Raw genomic sequence first — 14,089 nt, 5'->3', positions numbered from 1 at the left:
TTTATAAATATAGAATAATGAAAATTATAAATATGTGCTGTTTTCTTTTTAATTTTACTTCAATGAATTAATTACCGGTAATAAATAAAAATAAAATGAACTGTTTCTTGATCTTTTTTGTTTTTTTGTAATTTAAAACTAACAAAAACAAAAATAAAACTGTATATTTACTGTTAGAGGCTAGTAAAAAAAAACTGTTGGACCTTTTTTAGCCCAACATTATCTCTAAAGGATTAATTGCATATCAAAATAGTTGATTAATTTGATCAACTATTAATTGTCGATTCATCTTAGTTGCCCCAATGCAGACATTTTGCTCAATTGAACAAAATTCCTGTCAGCTATGTTTCCCTGTCTATGCCAAATGCGCAAAAAAAAACAAAAAAAAAACAGTGTTGTTTTCGCTGTGCCGGTGTGATATGAGTTGAGCACAAATCTACTCGTATCAGTCGAGAAGTGTGTCGTAGTGAGCGACAAACAGGATCCCCGAAATCCCCCGCCAACGTGTGTGCTTGCACTCACATCGTTTTCCTTTACTTCCTACTTCCTCGCTTTTCACCCTCTTATTTCCTCTCTTGAGCTTTCAGCGCCATGTCTCTTACTCTCTCACGGTATTCTATTCCCATTTGATCCAATTCGTGCAAAGGCACGCAGGGCTATTTATAGCAGAGTGGTGCTTTTTTATCATGCCCGTGCCTATTTGTGGTGCTCCGAATCACACAGAGGGCTCCCTGGCTGCTGACGCTAGCAGTGTGCTACGCTGCGGAGAGAAGTGGGGGTGGAAGAGAGAGGAGTGAAAAGGGGAACGACAGCAAATGACAATGGGGAAGAGAATAAAAGCATAGTTTGGAGGGAATCTGACATTTGCTTGATGGCACAGTATATGCATCACGCTGGCTCTCATGGGGGAGAGAAAAGGTTTATTTCTAGCCAAAAGATGTCAGATGAGCCATGGAAAGAGTGCACATAAGGTTTCTGTAGCTGTTGTCTCCCCATCTTGCTTTCTCTGACATATTAGAAGCCCCACAAGAGGAGACAAAGGAGCGTTTAGAAATAAAAAGGCACTCAAGAGAATTAGGATTAGTGGAGCAATGCTGGTAACGATGAAAATTGGGGGAACCAAGTGCTCAGGACACCCACAACTACTTTGCCATGATACTAAAATTTTCATCTCAGTATATCGCTATACTAAAAAAAAATATATATATACTCAACCATTTTCGTTACTATATAAATTAAACCCCAAATGTATTTTTTAAATTTTTTAAATTAGCTCTTTCAGTGCCATTAATGATAATTAGTATCGATCATTCGATACTTTTAGATATTCTTGACAACTCTACCCATTACGGCATTTATTTACCACGAGCAAGCTCTTCCGAAAGCTTCTGCTTGTTTAATGTTTCTGGATAGTAATAATAGCTTGGAGACATAGACCACACCCTGCATTTACTGCAAAAAGGCCCTTCGATGCCAAACCACTTTCTTTCTAAATCCTCCCACTACAACCACATCTGCTGCTTATCATGCAATGTACCATTTTCAAAGCCAGCTGTTATCTTCTCATTGTGTCAAGCAGTTTTAAGATGACTGTTTTTTCCTCTCATTAGGTGATAGTGGACACCCCCACCAGCCCAGTCACCAGCGGCCTACCCTTATTTTTTGTCATTACAGTGACAGCCATCAAGCAGGTAGGATACTGCCTGTTATTTTTAGGCCTGTTATGTATACTGTTTTCCCCCCATCGTAGAGCTGGATTGTGAACCGTATGAAAAATCTGGAATCGAAACTAAAATGTTTATCCGAATACAATATTTGGTTGCAAAAATATGAACTTATTTTTGTTTTACCATAGGACAGCAGAAATTTGCTGTCATGTGGTAAATTTGACTTTGCACTACTTGTGATAGCAATGGTAATGGAGCATATTTTTGCAGTTTCCTTGTTAAAACATTGGTTGCCAATCACAGCACTAGACGTCCGATTCATTATGACTGAGAGGGATAAATGTTTGCTCCTCCCGGTCAAAATGAATTGGACGTCCGGCGCTGTCAATGGCACTGGAAGAATAGCGTTCACAGCCAGTCCTCCCAGTTGAAATGAATTGGATGATTATTGTTGTCAATTGCAGGCAATGAGTTAATTTCGGGTCACGTCCGCCTGTACTTACATTCCATTTTGAGTCATTACGGGGTCACTTCCTCTACATTTTGGATCATTTCCCATTGATTTTAGTTCACTTACAGTTCATTGGCTTCCTGTTGATTTTGCAGTATTTCTGGCCCACTTTGTTTTGGTTTCAGGTCACTTTGTCTGTCTTATGAAACTTATGGGTTTTGGGTCACTTCCAGATTAATTTGTGGCATTTCCCAGGTCACTTCTTGTACATTTAGGGTCACTTCCTATTGATTTTTGGGTAATCTGAGGATATATTTTGTCAATAAAACTGAACACTTGTAGAGAAACATTGAAAGAGTTTAAATTTAGTTTAGTTTTGTTTTTATATTGAATCGAAAATAGTGTCGAGTAGTGTTTTTTAATATCAATATCGAGTTGAAAATGCGAGTAACGTGACAACCATGTTATAGAGTGCATAATAATGCAGCGCTGTTGAATTCTGGTTACAAAAGACACAAAACGGGCCTCTGAAGGAATGAGCACAAGGAACTTAAACAATGACTGTAATGAGTGTAACTTGGTCTGTGTTCCTCCCACTCCCCCTCCACAGATGCATTGTTTCAGGGCTGACAATTTAGTTGGTCGACCGCTGGGGCTTTGAAATGCACAATGGTGGGTGGACTTCCTTCCGTAAATGTATGTGGCCCACTGATAGAGCTGGATGGCTTTTGGTATTACTATAAAATGGAACAATGTGGTATTCTGCTTGGCTTTTAGCCAAATGTTTTATTAAATTGCGTGCGGCTGTTTCAAGGAAGTAATAAAAATACCATATTTTTTCAGATTATCATAAGGCGCACCATCAATGACCTATTTTCATATACAGTGTAAGGTGCACCTTATCATAAGGCACAATGGTCGCTTAATATTCTGCATTTCTCATTTGTTCTCCAACTTTCAACAACAAGTCTCTTTATCGTTGTGTTAATTCATTACTTTTATTATTTTATGTATGAGTTTGATGAATAATGAATGGGTCTTGAGCACTTTACTGAATCCGTATAATCCAGTTATGTGCCAACAAAATAGGCTGGAGTTCGTTAAGCTCAACCAGAATTGATTCAAGAGAAATCTGGTGGCCCGTCAGGCTTGTAAAGCACTGGAGAGAACCCTGGTTTATATATATAAAAAAAAAAAACATGACATTTCAAATGGTTAAAACCACGTGACTTTACCACAATTTCCAAATACAGTCTTCATTTCTGTTGTGTTAAAGAATGTGAATGTTTTCAGGAATTACACCAGCCAACAAAAATGAGTTGCTTTGATGTAAAAATTTAGTCTCATGTAATTTTAGAGTGTCGAATCCAAATCTGACCCTAATTAACAACACTATGTTGTAAAATAATAGCTGTTCTTCCATGGTTTAGACAACTGCCGAAACAGGAGACCACACTGTTGTGCTCCAATGTGAAAGTCAAGACATCTAATTTTGCAAACTATACAGAAAAATGGAAATAACCATGCAAATGACATAGTTCAGCTAGTTCAGCTGGCATAGGGTGAAAATATTTGAAGAATCCGTATAACCACACAGTATAGGTGCAACAATTAATCGACAACTAATCGATTAACAAACTAATCGACAACTATTTTGATAACCAATTAATCGTTTAGGACCTTCGTCACCTTAAGCTTGTCTAAATTCTTGAATTATAGCATAAATATAACTTCTCAGTTGTAAATATCAGATTTCTTCGTTATATTTTTGTTAAGTCAAAGTAGGACATGAACAAAAATCTTTTACTTTGGAAAACAACAACTCACATTTTTGCCAATTTTCGGACATCTTAAGGTCTAAACCCGGGGTGTCCAAACTTTTTGCAAAGGGGGCCAGATTTGGTGCGGTAAAAATGTGGGGGGCCGACCTTGGCTGACGTACTTTACGTAGAACGGTATTTAAGCAAATTTTAGCAAGCCATTCTGTGTGTCACATTTGCTTTATTTATTTATTTTTTTAATTAATAATTTCAACAATCTCGCAACTAGCCTTTGTGAATTTCAACAATCTAGCAACTAGCCTTTGTGGCTTTCTCTTTCGATTCTCTTGCGAAATACTGCTGCTGTGAAATCAAACTACGGTATCTTCAAGTTTCTTCAATTTCTCGCTGCGTATCTTCCCTGTAATCTTGTCGTACATGTCAGCGTGTCTTGTTTGATAATATCGCCTCAAATTACTCTTTAAAAACAGCGACTGTTTCTTTGTAAATGAGGCAGACACAGTTGTTGCGTATTTTAGTGAAGAAATAGTCCAATTTCCACCTATCCTTGAAGCGTTGGCCGTCGCAGTCAACTTTGTTGTTGTTGTTGTTGATTGTTGCCATTTTAGAAAATTGGAAGTCAAGGGTCACACGGGGTAATGTTGCTTGAAGGGCTGCTGCCTTTTAGTGGGTAAATGAGGATCAGCATTTAATGTGTAAGCTACGTCCTATGCTGGTAGCAGTACTGCTGACGAATTTATAAAGTTTGTGTGCGGGCCAGACGTTATTGATCTTATGACAGAGGCTGGGGGCCGGATGAAATTTGACCACGGGCCGCATTTGGCCCCCGGGCCGCACTTTGGACATGGCTGATCTAAACTAGCTTAATGAGGCCGCAACAACTAATTGATTAAATCAATAAATTACTTGCCAACGAATTTGATAATCAATACAGTTGTAAACAACATATAAGTCAGGAAGCTGTAATTAAATATTGTTTTTGAATGAAATAGTCATCCATTTTGTCTTCATTGTTACTTAAAACATGCCTAAAACAACTGCAAGGTAAATTGTGAAGGTAATTGTAAAATGTGACATTTATCCGATTAATCATTTAATTATTCATCCGATTAATCGGTTATGAAAATAATCGTTAGTTGCAGCCCTAACAAACTTGTATGAGAATATGAAAAATGCAGATTGCATGAAAACTAAAGCATATAGAAAAAAACTGACGGAAGGTTTGAAATCAGGGATCAAATCAGATATAGAATCAGTTACAAAAAAGTGTTGTTTTAGCTTTCAATTTGTAGAAGATATTTGGAAACAAATCTCTGAATTCACTCAACACTGTCCTTAAATCACTGGCTCCCATTGATGGTAATGGATGAATAAGAGTTGCTCTCAAAATGAACTCTTTTTATGTTGACCACACAGTACCTTTGGCATATTTATCACTTGCATCACTCAAACTAGGGAAAAACATCAACAACCTTCCTGCTGTTCTAGCAGCTTTAATGTTATATTATAATTAAACTCCTTGGCTTCCATTGATGCTGTTATATCGCTGCCAGACCTCCCAGTCAAATGGCTTGAATGTCTATTGCTGCCAGTAGCACTGAAAAATAATCAATGATTCAATGCCAAGTTAAATGGATTGGTTGATGAGTTTGCCTGGGGTGTAAAAATAATCGCTCTGCATCGATATTACAATTGGTTAAGAACGGTGGCCGAGAGGTGTCAGGCGAAATGCAAAGCACAAAGACTTTGCAAATAGAAAAAAGCATGAACCCCAATTGCAAACGCTTTGCAAAAGAAAAAAGCACGAATGCAAACTGCCACAACACGATCCCCAATTCCTAAAGCGAGATTGCAAGTTGGCAAAAGCGTGAATCTCTTTTGCAAATGCTTTGCAAAGAAAAAAAAAGCACAAATGGAAACTGCCACAACACGATCCCCAATTCCTGAAGCACGATTACAAATTGGCAAAAGCACGAACTCCAATTGCCACAACACGACTGGAAATTGCTCGTGACCATCTCTACAGCCCTCCGAAGTTGCCCCCCCCTCCCAATTGATTGAAATGATGTCCACTGTTTGTGCTGTAAAGGTTTTGTTTGTGCTGCTTTCGCTTTAGAGATATATATAATTATTTAATAGGTAAATCTTGTTAGGATTCCCAGAATGGAGGGGCTCTTTATACAGACACAGGCACGGTGTGGCAATGAACCAAAATGATTTATTGTGTCTAGAGCTGTCCCGACTAGTCGACATAGTCGACGTCATCGATGACGTAACTCCGTCGACGAGCGCAACATCCCGTCGACGGTTAATGAAAGGTTAAAATAATATATGCGTGGAAAGTTAGAATGTCGGATGCTCTGTTTGCAAGCGGGGAAAGCGGCACAAAGCCAAAAAAAGCGCACCAGAGTGTCCAAAACATTGCCTTATTTCAAAGAAACAAAGGTGAGTACTCTTCTGTCCTGTCTCTTCAATGCCAAGCTTGGCTGCACGTCGGCCGTGAATAAACACCTCAAGCGCCTTCAAGCAGTTTGTAAAAATTTTTTTTCATTTTTTGTACACCAGAGGGTGCTGTCGCCTTACTAAATAATAATGTTTCATTGACAATGGGCTTATAAGTGCTATTAGTATTGTTCTTAATGCTAATTGAAAGGTTTATTTCATATTATGGTTTATTTTATGGTATAGAAAATTATATAAGGTTAAAAGGTCATAAATATATACAGTATATACAGTGATTGCACTCAAGGGAGAGATTGTCAATGATAAGGTAATAAATTAAGGTAAAGGCAATTCATATAGGCAATTCATTGATATATAAATAAGGTTTAAAAGGAAAAAGGTGAAAAGTTTTTGTTAATTTCTAATTGTGTTGCTTTATTTGTGTGCACCGTAGCTCTTACAGTGTGTTTACATCACGGATGGAATAAAAGGTGTAAACCATCAGTTTAAGAGACCATCTTTTCAATCGGGATGCTACACTAGTTAATTCTATCAGCATTTGAACTCATTGTTTATTTGTGATTTATTATTGTTATTTACGTGTTTATTTGTACTTTAATAGATAATTTGAGTGTTCCAATATGTTTTTTGTGAATTGATAAGCGTCAACAAAAATTTCATTGCTAAATTGGTAAAAAAAAAAAAAATGTAATTATTAGATTAGTCGACTAATCGTAAAAATAGTCGGCTGACTAATCGGGAGAAAATTAGTCGTTTGGGACAGCCCTAATTGTGTCTAACACAAAAGCAGTGCAACTCGATGATGTGTTCCTCGAGTGGGCGTGAGGTGATGGAGCTCGGGAAGAAGGCAGGCATGAAATCCAACAAGGGGCGCGCAAAAAACAGGATCTGGGGCGAGAGCAAAAAATGTCGTGAGCCGGTGATCAGAGCAATAAGTAAAGAATGCGAGATACAACTGACTTAGCAAGCAGACACGTTTGATCGGGCGACAAGGTGGCGGCGTCCACTGCTTTTAAAGAGGGCTGATTATCATCGCCATCACCTGTGGCCGCTCCACCCGTCTGACGTCCACTCTGTAATTAGAATAAAAACACTCATACCTGTCAGAGGTGGGCCAGGGCTCAGGAAGGAGGAGCAAAGGCCCTAACAAAACTGAGGTCAGTTAGGTTTTGTAGATATGGTATTATGCTTTTATTGAGATATTAATTTCGACATCACTCATAGCTTTTCCTTAGCTCAGCTCCCGCAGCTAAAGGAGCGTACTGAATTGATCAATAACAGAGGGGTGTCCCAACAACTAGCACGATAATAACACAAAGTCGGGTCCATTTTGCAGTAAACTGGGGGGCTTGAGATATTAATTTCCAGTGATGCACCTCGTTTACTGCAAAATGGTCCCGATGTGTTGCCATTCATTTGTGCTATGTTCGTGCTAGTTGTTAGGACGCCTCATTGTTATTGAGAGAGTTTGTATGCTCCATTAGCCGCGGGAGTTAAACTAAAGAAAAGCTACAAGTGCCGTCACCACTCGAAATTAATATCTCAATAAAAGCATAATAAACGTAGCTGACCTCCGATTTACCTATAAAAGAATTGTAAATATCTCTAAAACAAAAGCAGCATAAACAAAACTTTTACAGCAAAAACGATTGACGTCATTTTTATATATGTTTGCGTCTGATGGGGTGGGGGGTTCAACCTCACGGAGGTCCGTAGAGATGGTCAGAAAGCACATATAGGAATATACAAAGTGTCATCCTTTTTTTTTTTTTTTTTTTTAACTTCGGGTAATCCTTTAGCCGTCGTGCTGCGTGATTTTTCTGTTGTGTTGCATGATTTTGCTGTTGTGCTACAAGACTTTTGCATTCGTGCTGCGAGCCATTTGCTGTCGTGTTGTGGCAATTGGGGTTCGTGCTTTTGCGAATTTGCAATCGCGCTTTAGGAATTGGGAATCGCGTTGTGGCAGTTTGCATTTGTGCTTTTCTTTTGCAAAGCGTTTGCAATTGGGGTTTGTGCTTTTTTCTATTTGTAAAGTGTTTGGACTTTGCATTTCGCCTGACACCTCTCGGCCACCGTAGTTAAGCAACGAGCCAATGAAATCTATGAAAACAGAGGACATTGATTAACATGGTCACCTCCAGATAAGCCATTTTGCCAAAAGGTAGTTGTCATTGATCTTAATTAATCAATGAATGAATTAATTAATTTTGATGATAAAATTGTCAAAATTCCTTTGTACTTCTTTTTGGAGACTTTATATCTGAAATATCGACAATAGACTCAATATCGTCATGAAATTGGTCATCCAACCCCGTAATAATAGTTCAGTCCCATGCCCTATTGAAGGACAATCCCCAGAAGTGTGCCAAAATGGTGGTTGACTTCTCGTAAGCAGCTAGTCAGTCAGGGGCACCTTTAAACAATGGAAAAATCTTTTTGGACCTCCACCACTTGGGACAACAAAACACAAGTGTCAGGGTCATCCACAATTTTTTGCCCATTCTTCACAGTAAATGATAAACATTAGTTATGATCTTTGTAGTTTGCAGAACAAAATCTACATTGGTTTTCTTTTTTTTTTTTTAATTTATTATTATTATTTTTTTTATTCTGGCATCAGCCTCCTATCACCTTTCCCTGTAATCCTTTTTTCTGGCTCGGGCCCTCCCTTGGCTCACCTTCAGGTTCGCCTCTTACCTTCTTTATCGATGCGCTACTCATCCGTCTCCATCCCTATCCTTGAGTAGTGTATGAATACACCCACTCTAGATTCTGCAAGCTCTCCTTTGCACCTGATGCAGGTAGCAATGAAACTGCTAAATGCAGATCAGACGCGCCTTCCTTTATTTCTAAGTTCCCCTGTGATTTGTGAGAAACATAACGCATCGGAATGTCTGAATTTCTTTGTATAAATCAAAATGTTCACTAGTGAACGCGTCTCCTACAGGGCTATGAGGACTGGCTACGACACAAGGCTGATAATGAGGTGAACAAGTACCCGGTGACAGTGCTTGAAAATGGTCGGAGGCTACGGAAGGAAAGCGAGAAGATCAAGGTAGCTTAAATACAGCGTTGTTTTCGTCAACGATGACGATAACGAAAATTTTTCGTCCATGAACAATTTTTTCATGACGAGCTAAAAACGTGTCTTGGGAGACTAAAACGTAACGAGACGAATGCCAAGTTTCATCTGACGAGATTAATATTTGCCATACTTTCTGCCATAAATAGACAATGTGTGACATTTTCTTATAGTACGTGTAGTTAGCACGCATATTGGCAGTGTTTGGTCGTGTCACTCAATATGACGTGTTCACCCCCCCACACACACACCCACACCCACGCTTACTCAACGGTGTCCTCTCCAGGCTCCAGACTTGCCTTTTGTGAAACACATGTCAGGTGCTGCTTGGTAAATTATGTTTTCTTATCTTGGATTGATGTGTCATATAGCTTTTGCCTTAAGAGGTCTGTGCTGAGTGATCATCACACACTAAATGTACCTTGTCGTGCTAGCATAGCGTTTGCGTTAGCATTTAGTGTGGTGAGTGTCGTCTTACTCTTGGAAAACTTTTTACATATAGTATGTGGCGTCCACTGAGTTTAATTAATTGAAAATAATATACTGTAATTCTGCCATAATCCTGTATTATCATCACAAACATGGTTATCTTCTTGTAGACTCTACAATTATGTGCACGTCCGTCAATGTTCATTTGAAATTGTTGAAAACTTTTTTTTTTTTTTTTTTTTTTAATATTATTCATTGACTTAAACTTTTGAAGTTTACAGACGAAAACTAGACAAAATTTGTTTTCGTTGACCAAAACAAGACGAAGACAAACACATTTTGAAATGACTAAAATATGACTAAGACTGGTAATTATTTTTGTCCAAAAGACTAAGACGAAAATTAAAAGGGGAACAAAAACAACACTGGTGAAATATCCATACCGATTTTTGAATGTGTTCCCAGATAGCAGACAGACATTGAAATTATGTTGAATCATCATTCCACTTTTAATCTTATTGAATCAACGCTGACACCCGACGTTGATTTGTCATCACTTTTGCACACAAGATTAATGTTGTTCCAACATTAAAATCCTTACAAAACCTAAAAGTCATTTCGATTATTAATAATATTGGAACAATGCTGAATCAATGTTATGTTTTCCTTCATTTTCAACCATGATGCTATTAATGCTTTCAAATATGCCCATATTTAGAGGTCCTGCTTTATTTACAGACAGAAGAAAGGCTGACTAATAAAATGTGATACATGAACAATAAAAAAAAAAAAAAAAAAAAAAAAAAAAACTAATATAATGACTAAATAATAAAATAAAAACTTGGCTGGATTTCAAAATTATTTTAATTGAATCACAACAACACAAAACTTCATTAACTCTCGGTAAAGTTATTTCATCCTTAAGCCTTCTCCTCAAACTGACGAGCTTTGCTGCGAACTTTGCCACCAACGCCCGTCTGGGACATAACGTAGCCACTTCTGCACAATAGCAGTAAATGCATATTGTGACGCGGCTGTCGCTATCGGCCTCTTCAGTGAATCGGAAAAATTCAAACAAAATGGCTTTCACAGTTAATTCATATCAAGGAATTTAAGGAGGTGTCATGGGTTAGTTTAACATACTTCAGTATTTTGTGTTGAAGTGAGTTTCTCAACCAATTCCAAACCAAATTGGGGCAACATATAGGAACGGAGCTAGCTAATTAGCTAGCTACAAAGGAAAAATGACCGAACCGTCTTTGTGTTAAAAAAATAAGAATAAGGCTTGATTGTATCATATCCAGTGATTTTAGCGCTTTAGTTGGAAAAAGAATTACGTTTGCCTGAACTAAGTTCTACTTAGCTAACATCCAGGCTAAGTAGGTCTTCGCTTGTATGCCAATCGAACCAAATGCACCGTTTCTTACAATTTTGGCATCTTTGTCACGTTGTGTCAGGCAAACAGTTTTATGTACAACTAATGATAAACGCTGTTTATTCTAACTTAGGACATCTTTGCTGATAAAGGCTCTGAAGAAAAGCAACAGGCTTACCTTTAAATATGGCTATCCTTAAATAAGGCTTTTTCAGTGGAGTTTGTTTGAGGTGATACGCTGTCTTCCCGCTCAACCACGAACACAAGTATTTTTTGACCATAACTCTCGCTCATCCATAATTTGATGACTTTTCAATCATATTTCCCGGTCAATCAAAAATCAATTATTTGTCAACATTATTTTATCAACTATAAAACAATGTTAACCCAACCATCGTCTGACACACCATAGAACAATGTTGTTTCAGCGTCAATGTCGGGTGTCATTGGTATTTGCAATATTGATTCAACATTGTTTATGGTCGAAAATTTCAATTTCAACCATACTGATGATTTTGATGGAAAATCAACGTTTATTCAACGTCGGTCTGCTATCTGGGTTATAACTTGCACCGACTGCTAATAAGCTGACATTCTATGGGTACACCGATCACAATTTTCTAGCCCTCACTACCTTTTGAAAAGCATGTCTATTTAAATTTTCCTGATTTTATTCATTAGTAAAAGCATGCACCTTTACGATTCCAACCAAACTTGTTTTATTCAAAAACATTCAACATTTAATGTGAAAGTTTGTGAACTTGACCTTTATACTTTCACTTACAAAGGACAGTATACAAATGTTCCGTATGAGGTTGCAATAATAATGTTTTGGTATTACATATAGTGGCGCCGAAATTTTTTTTTTTAAATTTTTTTTTTTTTTTTTAGGTGGGTGACGTTATAGAAGTGGAGGAAGACGAAACCTTTCCCTGTGATTTAATCCTGCTCACATCGAGCAGGGATGACGACATCTGTTTTGTTACCACTGCTAGTCTAGATGGAGAATCCAACCATAAAGTAAGTGGAAAATCTCAAAACATGGATGAAACCAAAGGTTCCACTGACTGTATCTTGATCTTTGTCTTAGTCACTGTTGCTATGCCAATATCTTTAGTTGCTTTTTCTCGCCAAAATAGTGACATGACAATGTCCTCTTCTTCAGACACACTACACTGTTCCAGACGTAGAGAAGGATCTGGAAACCCTCAGTGCCACTCTGGAGTGTGAACAGCCCCAGCCTGACCTTTATAAGTAGGTATTCATCAAGTAGCTACAACAGAATCACTTTGACATGAAACGTGCAGGATCATTTGAATCTCAGATTTTATGATTTATCCCAACGAGATTTTTGACACACTTTAGAGCGATGCTCAGAGCCTCAGACATAATTCTGGTATTGTGTTAAAAAATATATACATACACACACACCCACACACATATTTATATGGGCTGTCAAATGATTAAAATTTTTAATCGAGTTAATTACAGCTTAAAAATCAATCATAATTAATCACAATTAATCGCAATTCAAACCATCTATAAAATATGCCATATTTTTCTGTAAATTATATATATATTCTGTAAAATAAATTGTTGGAATGGAAAGATAAGACACAAGATGGATATATACATTCAACATACGGTACATAAGGACTGTATTTGTTTATTTTAACAATAAATCAACAAGATGGCATTAACATTATAACAACATTCTGTTAAAGCGATCCATGGATAGAAAGACTTGTAGTTCTTAAAAGATAAATGTTAGTACAAGTTATAGAAATTTTATATTAAAACCCCTCTTAATGTTTTCGTTTTAATAAAATTTGTAAAATTTTCAATCAAAAAATAAACTCGCAGCCCGCCATTGTTGATGTCAATAATTACTTACACAACGCTCATGGGTGCTGAAGCCTATAAAATCAGTCGCACCCAAGCGCCAGCAGAGGGCGGCAAAACTCCATAAAACAATTAACAAGTGGGCATGTCACTCTAAAGTCATTTAAATCTGTCTGAGCGGGACATGTGCGTTAATTGCGTCAAATATTTTAACGTGATTAATTTAAAAAATTAATTACCGTCCGTTAACGCGATAATTTTGACAGCCCAAATATATATATACAGTACATACGTATATACACACATACACATGGCGGAAAACACTCAGGTGACTTGAAGTTCTGCTCTGAGATGCCCAATTTGGCCAAATTTCATACATTACATATGTGGGACTTTTTTTTTTTTACAGACGCCATTTTATTCATTGTGACGTAATTTGTTTAAGAGTTTAAAATATGCGAGTGAATAATTTTTTTAAGTCGTTTTTTTTTTTTTAAACAAAATATTAGACATCAATAAATGTTTCTCAGCTAAAAATGACATTTTGAATAATACATATAATTACTTACCTTGTACCTTAGAATAATTAATTGATGTCTAATGTTTCTTTTGGGGGGAGGGGGGGAACGACTTTAAAAAATTATTCACTTTCATATATTAAAGTTTTAAACAAATTACGTCACAATGAAAAAAATGGTGTCTGTAAATAAGTGATGGATATATACCTCATAACTATGGCTTAATTTTATTTTTTTTGTTACTGTCGCATTTTCCCCGATATGTTAGATGATAAATAATCGATCCAAACAAAGACAAATTGGGAAAAAAGCATTTAAAAGGGTAAATATATGAAAAAGAACATCTCGACCACTCCTTGATGCCTGCGATTTCTGCATCGCAACCCTTGTTATATTACTGTGTTTCACCCATAAAATCCCCCAAAAATCCGACTGAGGCCATTCACATTTGTGTCTTGACACTATATGATACATGGTACAT

The 14,089-nt window shown here is 37.2% G+C and overlaps 1 protein-coding gene across 8 annotated transcripts in view; it reads left to right on the top strand.

Moving 5' to 3' along the window:
• atp11c (ATPase phospholipid transporting 11C) overlaps window positions 1-14,089 on the top strand; it is a 93,818-nt gene that overhangs the window by 46,103 nt on the left and 33,626 nt on the right. For all 8 annotated transcript variants that reach the window (XR_009064762.1, XM_057849627.1, XM_057849629.1 and 5 more), the window contains exons 4-7: window positions 1,611-1,691; window positions 9,310-9,417; window positions 12,140-12,268; window positions 12,414-12,502. Coding sequence is in view for 7 of the 8 variants with exons in the window: in XM_057849627.1 (XP_057705610.1) it covers window positions 1,611-1,691; window positions 9,310-9,417; window positions 12,140-12,268; window positions 12,414-12,502 (407 nt within the window). In the remaining variant the exon portion in view is untranslated. The remainder of the gene's footprint in view (window positions 1-1,610; window positions 1,692-9,309; window positions 9,418-12,139; window positions 12,269-12,413; window positions 12,503-14,089) is intronic.

This window comes from Corythoichthys intestinalis, chromosome 11, assembly GCF_030265065.1.
Source record: "Corythoichthys intestinalis isolate RoL2023-P3 chromosome 11, ASM3026506v1, whole genome shotgun sequence".
NCBI lineage: Eukaryota > Metazoa > Chordata > Actinopteri > Syngnathiformes > Syngnathidae > Corythoichthys > Corythoichthys intestinalis.
This window is presented reverse-complemented; position numbering and strand designations above follow the sequence as displayed.